Raw genomic sequence first — 12,450 nt, forward strand, 5'->3', positions numbered from 1 at the left:
CCCCCCCCCCAATAGGCCACTGCCCACAGTTCCCACAGGGCCACCCAATAATAGGTGCTGTGACCCATTTGCGGAGCTACATTTTCCAAGCCATGCTCTCTCTCCCAGAGAAAATGCCCGTTGAATATTAAAACTACGTGTCCCTGAAGTTCCCATTGCCGGGACTGGCTCTTGATTCTCGGTTACGTGCAGCGACTTTTTTTAGACACACGCGATCCCCGAGGGCTAATCAGAGAGACGCAGCGCTGAATCCACTGAGACAGCAGAAGGACTCTTAGAGGGATTTTAAAAAACTCAGCATCTCGGCCTGTCATATGGAAAGAGGCGCTTTAATGAGCGGCAAAATGCGGCAAACATTCTGCTTTGTATGTGCCGTTTTGGGGATGAGTGAGAATCGTAAGGGATCAGGAACAGAAGGCTTTCAGGAGGGTGGGGGCTAAACCTGCCGCTGCCACCCCTGCTATCGAAGGAACTGCAGCACTGTCCCGTCCAAAAGAAGAATACAGTGGTACCTTGGGTTAACTACTTAATTCGTTCCAGAGGTCCATTCTTAACCTGAAACTGTTCTTAACCTGAAGCACCACTTTAGCTAATGGGGCCTCCTGCTGCCGCCGCGCCACCGGAACACGATTTCTGTTCTCATCCTAAAGCAAAATTCTTAACCCAAGGTACTATTTCTGGGTTAGCGGAGTCTGTAACCTGAAACGTATGTAACCCGAGGTACAACTGTAGCTTCTTTTGGCAAGGAAAAATTCAGAAGGGCATGGCAGAGAACCTGTAGCCCTCCAGTTGCTGTGGGATAAGAAGCTCCCTTCGCCTCTGACCACTGGTCATGCTGGCTAGAACTGATGAGAAGTTTTAGCCCCAAAGTATCTGGAGGACTACAGGTTACCCACCACTAAAGTTGTCCGTTGGCACCCTTAATCCAGGATCCATCTATAAAGAGCCCTTAAGTGATTAGGTATAAAGGCCTGTAGATACAATCCAAACATATTTGTGTCTTTCATTCTCGGTGGAAAGGCCCATCATACTGCTATTTAAGAGATGCCTCAGCCAAGCTGCCTTTTTACTTCAAAGGGCATCACTTTCTTTCACCCTTAATTTTTAAAATTCTACATACAGCCAATATTTGACACTTATCCACTTAAACTCAGTATCTGCCAGTGGCTATTATCCAACACACCAAGATGTGTTAAGCATTATGCCATTCCTCCTGTGGAAGCCATTTTGTGACTGGTGCCCACAGTGCTTTTTCAAAAGTTCAAAGGTGCCCACTGGCCCAAAAAGGACGGCGCCCCCCCTAGCATTATGTCATGGAAGACAAAACTGGAACAAGTCTTTCCACCCCTTTATTCCCAGCCTCTTCAAAGCAGGTGTAAAGAAATTCTTCTGGGAAGGTTTGCTGGCACGTTCATCTTAGCAGACTCTCGCCACCCACAGCCCCATACCCCAATCTCTTTCCTGGCAGATTATTTTTAAATTCTCACCCAAATCCCTTATATCGGCCACAAAACCACTGAGCAGCGCCTTAGCCCTCACTAGTATCCTTCTATGTAATCCAGCTTCTTGTGTCAGAGCCTTGAGTATGTCCCCAGATGTAGCTTTTGGGTAGCCAAAGCATCTGTTCTTTAAGCCCAGCACCAGGGAAATTCCTTACATCCTTTTCTCAATCAGAAGAAGCTTTGCAGCCCTTGACCCAGGAGCTTTTATCTCCTCCTGGTTTTTTCCTTTTTTAATCCTCAGTCCAGTTACTGTTTCCTATTAATGAATGCATGAACCCAAGCTGCTCTTACTCTTACCAAATTGTTTCTTTTGATTAAACAAACAAACATGGTTTGTTTTGAACAGTGGTCCACAAGACTCAACCCCAGACTCAGCCACCTAAGTATAACACTGAAAGGACTAAAGAAAACCAAGTCTCCAAACCTTCCATCCACAACAGGGAAAGGCAACTAGCAACACAGGGCCCCCATTTTAAATGGGGGTTGCCAGTCAAAGTTTTTGAAGGAGAGAGAAGGTAGAGCTCCGACTGGGTCAAATGAAGCCCTGGACCTGGGCTGTAGAGGAAGGAATAGTAGCAGGCAGATCCCAACACTCCTAATGTTTCCTGATTGATAAAATTTAGCACATCCAAGATGGCAAGCAAAGGGAGAATGAGCCACCATATCACTAATACAGAGTGATATAAGGAAGACCTACACTCACTTTCCCCAAATTCTTCTTTCCTGAGAATTGCTAAAACCTGAGTTACTGAATCTGGGGATTATGGTTCACTGGGGTTGGGGGGCTGCTACCCTCCCACCAGCACCCATAGAGTTGGTCACAGGTTGAGGTTCCTACTGCTCCCTGAAGGTCAGCCATGCCCTGAACAGACCTCTCCCTGGGAGCTGAAAGATGGAATATTCCACAGGTGTACAAAGGATTCAGACTGCTACAACTGTACTTATGCTGCTATTCTTTAGAACTAGGCTGGGGAACCTATGGTCCTCTAGATGCTATTGGGCTCCATCTCCCAAAAGCCTCAGCCAGCCTAGCCAATTGTCAAGGATGATGGAAGCTTCAGCCCAGCAACATTTACAGGTCCACAAGTTCTCCACTCCACTGCTTTAGGAGGATACACAACAGAGGATGGCAGAACCAAACAGGTTAGAGAAGCAGGACTTGTTTAATGTGCCGGTTTCAAGGTAAGTGGCTTTGCTGGCCATTGTTATGCAATATTACAGCAAGTAAAAAGTTTCTGGCGCCAATCCAGCAGTGCCTGAGTCACTCAAGCCCGTTAATTTCAGTGGGTTTAGGAGACACCTGTGTTAAGTCAATGACTTTCCATCCACAAGCTCTAACCCAGTCTTTCTCAACCTTGGGTCCCCAGACGTTCTTGAACCACAACTCCCATCATCAATAACCACTGGCCATGCTGGCTAGGAATGATGGGAGTTGTAGTCCAACAAGTTCTAGGGATGCAAGGTTGAGAAAGGCTGCTCTCGCCTGTGAAGGGGGTAACTCTTATCTTGATCCATTCCTCCAAACAGAATACCCAACAATTTCCACAGTAATTGCAACCTGAATACACTTCACCATGAAGGATATCTCAATGCATCTATTTTAATTTTCCTTAAAAAAAAAAAAAAGTATCCTTCGTCATTGTTGTGGAATCCTGTCTGCTCACAGCTCCTGCACCACTTGAGCTTTCTGACACTTGGGAAGTAGTTGGGACCAAGAAAAGCAAAGTGTTGCGGAAACAAGGCCAACCATGATGACAAGGTCTCCTTTTATTGCAGATTAGCTATCAGAAGCAACATGAGCCGAGTCTGCAACTCGCAGTCCACACCCCCCACTGCAATAGCAACTGGAGCCACATCCCCAGCACTTCTACACTCAGATCCTGCCCATGCTGTATTTTATGGTTCCTCCTCCTATGGATTTATATAAAATTAGTGCAAAAAATGTTCCCCGCTTCTGCAACAGTTGCCTCCTGCAGTTGTGTTAAGACATAGCATTCATGGAACCCACACACTGAACGCTCTCATTAGGGGTCTTCACATGGTACATTCAATGAGGGATACAATAGCTGAGCTGCACATGTCAACAAGTATACAGGCTTCCACTTGTGTAAAGACACCTTGTACCTGTGCCCCATGTAATGCATGAAGGCGTATTTTGTTCTAGGTCAGGGGCAGGGAAGCTTTGTTCCACTGAATGTCTGCATTCCCATGGGAGGGGTGGAGAGAGGTGGTTGTGGTCTTCAGATTAGCCAGAATCCAGAATTCTCAGGACCCAGCACAGGAGCTAAGTGAGCTGCCCTGGCAGAAAGAGGGATCTCTTCTTCTATGAACATTGCTTCTATGAACATTGGCCCTCCATGCTGTGTGCTGAGAAAGGGACTGTTCTCAGTGTGTAGCATGGAAACGCAACTAGCTGCCCACAGAGAAAGAGACTGCTCTTTTCTCCATGGCCAGCTTGATGGGTTTCTATGATGCAGTGCCCCAAAAATGAAGTCTCTTTCTCAGCACATCACAGCAAGAAGGGAGAGAGGGCATGCATGGGCTACAGAGATCCAGCATCTGATGACTGGTGGTCTACATGTGGCCCATGCTCCAGAGGTTCTGTTCGCCCATTGTAGACTAGCCTGCTACTTTCAACCTTTGGCCTGGAAGCAACCACCAGCCACTGCATATCCCTTTTGTTGCAGTAACCAAAAGCTCTTTGCCAACAGTCACAAGACTCTTATGATCTCACTGGTGGGTGCTGACCAATCATGGGAGAATGCTGAAATAAGACATAGGGAGATACTCACTGCTTTTGGATGCCTTGACCTTTGCCACCAATTTCTGCACACCAGGTACATCCCCGTTTTTCACAGCCTGGATCAGCTCCTGCTCTCGCCCCATCATGAATAAGGGCTGCTGCTCCTCTGATTTATGAAGCCATCGGAGTGCTCCGTGTGTGTGTGTATGTGTGTGTGTGCGATAACTAGTCAAGATAAACTCCACCAGAGAAGTGGGGGGCGGGGGAGCAAGCCAAACAAATGAAATATATTCAGAAATCCCACAGTACATAAAAAAGTCTCTGTTAATGATGATAAATGCTACTGGGAGTTGCACTCCTTTATAAGGGAATGGAGAGGAGATGAGGCCTTGTTAAAGAATATTCAGTCAATTAAATGGATGGTAATTCAGCGCTTAGGGACTGGATCCCAGCTGTTTGTAGACGTCAGGAATGAGAAATTAATTGTTTGTTAAAAGGTCCAGGCAACCCAGGGGGTTATATTTTGCTAAACCTGGGGTGTCCCAAGCAATCTCCAGTTCTTCCTAGATGAATACCAGGCCCATCACAGGTAAGAGGTATCCTTCGAGGCTTCAGGTCTGCAGATCTGGACTGTTTGCAGCCAACACTTGAGCAGTTGTTCAGATACCTGTGAAGATGAAGGACAGAATCTGTTTTCAAAAAGGCTGTTGACTCTTTGGAATGTTGTGCCCAACCAAATCCTGAATTCCAATTTGCTTATTGTCTGTTCATATGTGTGTGCTGTGTGTGCGTACGCATGCACACACTTTCGCTGCTACTCTAACTACTAAGAAAAAGAAAAATCCAAGATCGGAGACAAGATGGAAAGCTGGGCTTCGTGAAACAAGTACATAGAAGATTCAATGAGGATAAAGGAGAGGAACCAGGAGTGGTGTCAACTGTGCTCAGAAATCTAATCCTCCAAACATTACACGCAGCATTAGTTCTCCTGTATCTTCAAAGACTTTAGCAGAGGCACCACACATGCCTTCGGGTTTTTAAAAAAATATTCTGCCCTGTTACTGCTATGAGATCCTAGAACCTTCCCCTCTAAAAACTAATTGGTCTCAATGTTCCAAATTCTACAAGAGCTGTCCAATATATTCGCTCATCAGTGGTGTGACAGCAGCCATGCACGTTCATTAGATCACTTACTTATTATTCAAATACAGCATGGTGGCCACTTTTGCATATGTTTTGTACAGAGATGGAGCCTGCGCACCCCAACCCCTGCCCCTGATGTTGAAGGACTACAACTTCTATCAACCGTGCTGGCTAGGACTGGTGGGACCTGAGAATCGGACAATACCTGGAAGTCCCTGGAGGTTTAATGCAAAGAGAGAAATCAGATCATCTACATAGACCTTGAACTGGTACACAGGAAATAGCATTCAGTCCTTACTCCAGCTCTATAACATCAAGAGCTGCATAGGATGTCGGGCTTGGTGGAATTTGTCTGATGCACAATGGCTGCTCCCACCCAACTGTCCTTTAATACCCAAACAAATATAACTATAAATATAAATATAAACACCCCAGGTTAGAGTGGGGTGCCTAAGCAGATGCCACTGAAGGACAGAACAATGGGACTAGTGAGTGAACAGTCTCATCTGCCCCACCAGCCTCAGAATTCTGCTGCCCCTTGGGTTCTGCAAGTAACATTCAGTGGTAAACACACCCACCATGATTGAACATGACACACGTTTTGAGATATGTCGGATACCACAGGACACTGCTCTGGCAAGCAAAGATAGTTTCAAGTTACCCTTTCTTTTATTCTGAAAATGTGCAGCTGTAATCTCCACAGAATGTGGAAGATGAGGAAAACACGCACGCACAATTTCTATCCAAGAGTTATTACAATAAATGCAAATGTATTAGATCAACTGGGTACATTTCTGACATATTTACTACAGCCCAGAGCACAGAGCCAACGGAAGCCCAGGGGAAGATTCTCTTACAATGGGGGTCAATTCTCTGCTATAGAATGAAAGGTTTTGGGTGGCAGGCAATCCATCATCATTGCCCTCACTAATCCGTTTCAGCAGCTAAATTACTCTGATCATTGTGATATTGCACCATATTTCTAGGGCACAGCATCTTGGGAAGAGTTACACAACCTCACCTCGCAGCTGACTTTATTTTTATCTTGAGTAGATTATATTTTATATCGCTCCCCCCCACAACCTCCCTTAAAGCTAGGGAGGGCTTGAACTGGTGTTTGCACAACACTGGGAGATCCTTAGATAAACAGGTTGCCTTAAGGTAAAGCAATCAAGATGGAATCATAAAGGTAGAGATGGAGGTCAGTAACCACACTTATCAAGTGTTCAACATGTTCACCTGTAGAACATTCACCACACACTCATCTCCCTTGTTGCCAAACAGTACAAGGCTGCTCTAAAGACTCAACCAACGTCCCAGTTTGAACAGGCAGCGTTCACACTGAACTATTTCTGCCAAAAAGTGGATCTGGCTTTGAGGCGATGCTCAGAATCCAAAAACTTGCTAGCCCTCTTTGGGTGTTGTATTGCTGTGTTAAAACATGATGGGAGGGGGTTGCATGGGAAGAAGCGCAGTAGCTCTGCCCCCATCCCACTTCAAAATTGTGCAGGGAGCCTTCATAATCATAGGGAGCACCCCCTTTCAGAAGATCACCCCTCCTGCTTACCCAAGGTGATCAAAACCGTGTTGTGCATGTGTGCTCCTGGGGCCAAGGTTCCTTCACCTCCCTAATAAAATATTTGAGCCTCCCCCATGCCCAGTTGATGGGCATTGCCATTCAAATGGTGTGTGCAGCCCTGCCCCCAGTTGATGCCATTGGCTCCCCAAATATTTTATTCAAGTTGGCACCCCTGTGTGTGCATCACCACTGCACCCACTGGGATGCTAAAATTAATTGCTTTGTGATGCTCTTGTAATGCAGTTTCAGCCCGTCCGGATGTGCCCATTCAAATCTAATGCCCAACTGGATGTACTAATGCACAAAGCGCCTCTCCCTTCTAATTTAGGGCAACTTCCCAGCCACCATCTTAACATACTGCTTACAATTAGGCAGCAGTGTGCATACTACAGAAATGTTTGCTCCGATACCTTCATCTGGGTGAGGGACAGCCATTGTGGTGCTCTCCAGCAGCTGTGGACTACCATCATCCCTGACCACTGGTCATGCTGGCTTGGGGTGATGGGACCTGGAGTAATAGTCCTAAACGTCTCGAAGACCACCACCTTGGTACCCCATAGCTAGCGAGTACATCCTAAAGGGACTCTTCAGATCTAGAGATGTAGGAGATTTCAGCAGCAGTTTGTCCACACAAGACAAACAGGCACTAACTGACTTCTTTAAGCAACAAATAAAATCAAAGGTATTTGTGCTTTTGCATTGACAGCCACTTAATCCACAAAATCTCTAAGCGATCTGAATCAAACAGTGAAATGTTCAGCATTCTACTAGTATTTGTATGCAAATAAAATCAGGAGAATTTGAGAACAAGAAATTTTCTGTCCAGATAGGCTTGCTGAAATTAAAGTTTTGAATCAGCTTAATGAGGATGACTGCCAAATGTTATTAGGCAAGGGAGTCCCAAAGCACAGGTGTGCTGCCACACTGAAAAGATGAACTTATTGGAAATGCAGAACAAACAGCACTTACAAAAGCCCACGTTGCGCAGAATGAGGGAGGTCAGACAGGCACACATCGGACAAGGCAATTCCCTCAAACAAACTGGTTCCAAGCTGTTAAGGGCTTCATATACTAATAGAAAAAAACCTTGAACTTGGCTCAGTAGCAAATCAGCAGCCACTGCGGATCTTTAAGCAAATATGTACTATGCTGGCAGGATCTCAATCCTAAAAGCAACCATGCTGCATCTTTCTGTGCCAACAACATGTTCTGGAGCAACTATAAGGGAAGTCACATATGGACTGCTTTGCAGTAATCTAGTCTTGACGCTACCGATGTCCAGACTCCTGTGATCAAGCTGGTAGAAGTTTTGCAGTGGTTTCTATCACCATCAACACCAAAAAGTAGCTCTGAAAGGCTCTGGTTGGAAGTGAAGAAACGCCATGGGAGAAGAGTGTGTGTGTGTGTGTGTGTGTGTGTGTGTGTGTGTGTGTCTGTGTGTGAGCTTAACCCATTGCCCTCCAACCATTTTCCTTTCTGCCCCCCTGCAGCATTTCCACTTCAGGAAGGAAAAACTATGAGAAGTACCAAGTCGTCAGGTGATGAGGCAGCAAATAAAAAGAGAACTAGACACATTCAAGGAGGATAGGTCCATCAGTTGCTTAGCCATGATAAGTAGAGCCTCCATGTTCAGAGGCAATATATCCCTAAATAGCAAGTGCTGATGGGAAACAATGGGGGAGGACTCTTGCCATCATCTCTTGCTTATGGGTTTCCTGGAAGTATCTGGTTAGCCAGGGCTGGAAACATAATGCTAAGCTAGAGAGTAAAAGGTAAAGGGACCCCTGACCATTAGGTCCAGTCATGACCGATTCTGGGGTTGCGGCGCTCATCTCGCTTTATTGGCCGAGGGAGCCGGCATACAACTTCCGGGTCATGTGTGTTGGTGCTGACCTTTAAAGCCCTAAACGGCCTCGGCCCAGTATACATGAAGGAGCGTCTCCACCCCCATTGTTCTGCCCGGATGCTGAGGTCCAGCGCCGAGGGCCTTCTGGCGGTTCCCTCATTGCGAGAAGCAAAGCTACAGGGAACCAGGCAGAGGGCCTTCTCGGTAGTGGCACCCGCCCTGTGGAACACCCTTCCATCAGATGTCAAAGCGATAAACAACTACCTGACATTCAGAAGGCATCTTAAGGCAGCCCTGTTCAGGGAAGTTTTTAATGTGTGACATTTTAGTGTATTTTTGGTCTCTGTGGAAGCTGCCCAGAGTGGTTGGGGAAACCCAGCCAGATGGGTGGGGTACAAATAATAAATTATTATTATTATTATTATTATTATTATTATTATTATTATGTGGCCAGCATGACTAAGCCGCTTCTGGCAAACCAGAGCAGCGCACGGAAACGCCGTTTACCTTCCCGTCGGAGCAGTACCTATTTATCTACTTGCATTTTGACGTGCTTTCGAATTGCTAGGTTGGCAGGAGCAGGGACCGAGCAACGGGAGCTCACCCCGTCGCAGGGATTCGAACCACTGACCTTCTGATCAGCAAGTCCTAGGCTCTGTGGTTTAACCCACAGCGCCACCCACGTCCCTTAAGCTAGAGAGACCTCTGGTCTAATTGAGTCCTTCTTGAGTGATGTGCATTCATGAGTGATCTAGACCTCTGTTTACTTCCTGGATCATGCAGAAGTTACATGAGAACAGAGGTGGTCTACAAAAAACCAGGCGGGGGCAGGGACCCTGTAATACACCATATAGAACTACAGGATTGCTATAGCAGAAAAAAGGACACTTTCCTTCTTTAGAACTGATAGAAACAAATACAGTCTCCAGAAATAACACTCCAGTTGCATCAGGATTTCAGGCAGATTAAAGCATGTTAACTAGCATATGGTCATTCCCAGGCTGATTCAAGTAATGAATGAGTTTCAGAGTGTCAGAGCAGCCGTGCCCATGGTGGGAAAGTGAAAACCCAACTAGATTTGGCAAGTTAATCCTTCTTCGCAATGATGCAGGGCTTGATTGAGTTGGGGGTTTTTAAGTGACCAGGTGGAGATGTTGAAGCCTGTCTGGTAATCCTACCCCCCTTGTTTCCACATGCATGGGAACTAATAGGAATTACTCATTGTGAAGCATAAGGTACTCTGTATACACTCAGAGGCACTCATCCAATTACGACTTCACATATTTCAGGGTTGAAAACAGACTCGGTGGCTAAACTTTAGTGAAACCTGGCTCAAAATAAGATCTACCAAGGTGGTCCTTGCCAGAGAACTTGGATATCAATTTAGTAGTCCTGCCATAATGGCAACTCATCATAGGCTTCTGGACCCTGGAAGGGCAAAAATTCTCACCAACTTTTCTAGCCCTTTTTAACATACCCATTTCCTACATTATGTGTTTCCTGGTTTTAAGCCATCCCCTTGAAAACACCTGAAAAATGTAAAGCACTAAAAAAAGGGGGGAAAGAAGCTATCCTGAGTTCCTTAGAGGGAAGATCAGGGTACAAATGTGATAGCTAGATGGATCCATCTGTCCCCACAGAAGCTCACTTGCCAACGAAGACTCAGTCAGAAGCTGGATAGCTCTGTTGGTTAGAGCCTGGTGCTGACAAAGTCAAGGTTGCAGGTTCTACCCCCATAAGAGACAGCTGCATATTCTTGCATTGCAGAGGGTTGATGATTCTCCTGCCCCTTCCAACTCTATGATTCTATGAAATATCTATGACATACCTGGGAGAAGGCAGCATTAACCATTCTTTCTAAGTAACAGTGGCCAGAGATCACTACTTAGCAATGGTGAAGGATCGGGCTTTTTCACCAGTGGCCCCCAAACTTTGAAACCTTTACTCAGAAGCAGATAAGATGGTTCCAACATTGCTGCCTTCCCAAAAAGACTGTAAAATGGGAGACCCAGGTGCTACTGGACTACAACTCCCATCACCCCTCGCTCTTGCCCGTACTGGTTGAAGTTCATGGGAGCTTGGGTCTTAGCAACATCTGGAGGGCCAGAGGTTCACCACATCCACAGTAAGATCTTCCTATTTGGCCAAGGATTTAAATTTTGTGGAGGCACTCAAATATGCTTTTAATGTGATTTATAATTATTTCCTTTTGTTTACATGCTTTGCCTTCTTTATTTTTCGTGCAAACTACTTTCGAGTTCTGTGGGAAAGTGGTATGAAACGTTAAAAAAAGTAAAATAAATAAATAATACAGGGTTGTCTTTAGTGTATTGAAATGAAGGAGCATGCCTAGGTTAAGCCCATTAATTTCAACAGGCCTACTCTGAGCAATATCTTAGTTTGAGCGCTTGGCCTATTTCTCTCAACCCCTTTGAGAGGATGTTTGAGCGTGATGATATACACACTAGAAGTTCTTACATAACTCTCCTGGGTCGCTTCCCCTGAGCCCAGAAGCATCAGGGAGCAAAGGGTGGAGGAAAACTAAAAAAGGTTGTGGATATCTAGGGGATTTCTAAAACAATGCTGCTTTTTTTTATAAAAAAAAAAGGAGGAATGTGGTGCAGCTCTGGAATTTGTTCTGTGAAGCAGCGACATTCTGAATGAAGGTGCATCCCTTGACAGTCCTTTTCTATCTGGAATTGACTGGGGTTTGTGTGGAGTTGCTTACTAAGCTTGATGAACTAGGAACAGTCACAGCCACAGTGGAAGAAAGGAGAATCAGCATCTTACAGTATATTTAAGAAGGGGGGCACCTGCTGGTTTTGAAACAAGGCCTAATACTGAAAACAGCTCAACTGGCAGCACTGTTTCCTGCATACCTAACCTGCCTCTTTTGCTGTTTCCTGAGGCCATCTCCTCTTCATTTGGGAAGAATAAACTGAAAGGTGAAGAGCTTGGTGGATGTGGACAAATAAAGTGCTTGAAGTCAACAATGACTAATCCCCATTAGTAGCGCTAACTTAACACTCTCTACTTTCCATCACCACACAAATCCCCATTTCCTTCAAGTTCTGACAACCCTGAGAATCCTCAGCTATTAGCTATTTACAACCTTTGCTATGAGGCAAAAGTTGTTGCCTCAATTGCCAATGCAGAAGTGATAAAAAGGTATAATCCCTGCCACCTCATCCTCACAGCATCTGAAGGATAAACCAGCAGAATAGCTGGGTTGGCCCTTTCAAATGTTAATCCGGCACAATAGAAAGATTTGAATCTTCAAATGGTCTTGGGATGGGAATAAAATTGACCTCCTGCCCAGTGAATATCTGAGTGACCTTGACTCAGGAAGGGAGTAAAGAGGAAGAAAAGAATATTTAAGAAGAATTCCACACTGCCACAAAAAAACAACAACCCACTGGAATTTGAATTTTAAAGCAAATCCATGACCCAAAAGGTATGGTGGTGGCTACATCAATAGAGCTGAAGTACTTGTCTCACAACAGATATGTGAAAATCCAAGAACCCCCTGTCACAACTTGAAACTGATCACAGAGCGGCCCCTCTCAGGCAGTCAAAAATACTTGAATTAATGTGGAGATGAATTTTTAGGACTGGGTAACAAAGGATGCGAATTCAG

The 12,450-nt window shown here is 45.4% G+C and overlaps 1 protein-coding gene across 4 annotated transcripts in view; it reads right to left on the bottom strand.

Moving 5' to 3' along the window:
- The window catches only part of CASKIN2 (CASK interacting protein 2), a 106,997-nt gene that overhangs the window by 90,879 nt on the left and 3,668 nt on the right, over positions 1-12,450 (bottom strand). For all 4 annotated transcript variants that reach the window (XM_083725603.1, XM_083725602.1, XM_083725601.1 and 1 more), the window contains exon 2: positions 4,295-4,912. In XM_083725603.1, coding sequence (XP_083581729.1) covers positions 4,295-4,556 — 262 coding nt within the window. In that variant the 5' untranslated portion in view covers positions 4,557-4,912. The remainder of the gene's footprint in view (positions 1-4,294; positions 4,913-12,450) is intronic.

This window comes from Podarcis gaigeae (genome assembly GCF_964106915.1).
Source record: "Podarcis gaigeae genome assembly, chromosome: 2".
NCBI lineage: Eukaryota > Metazoa > Chordata > Lepidosauria > Squamata > Lacertidae > Podarcis > Podarcis gaigeae.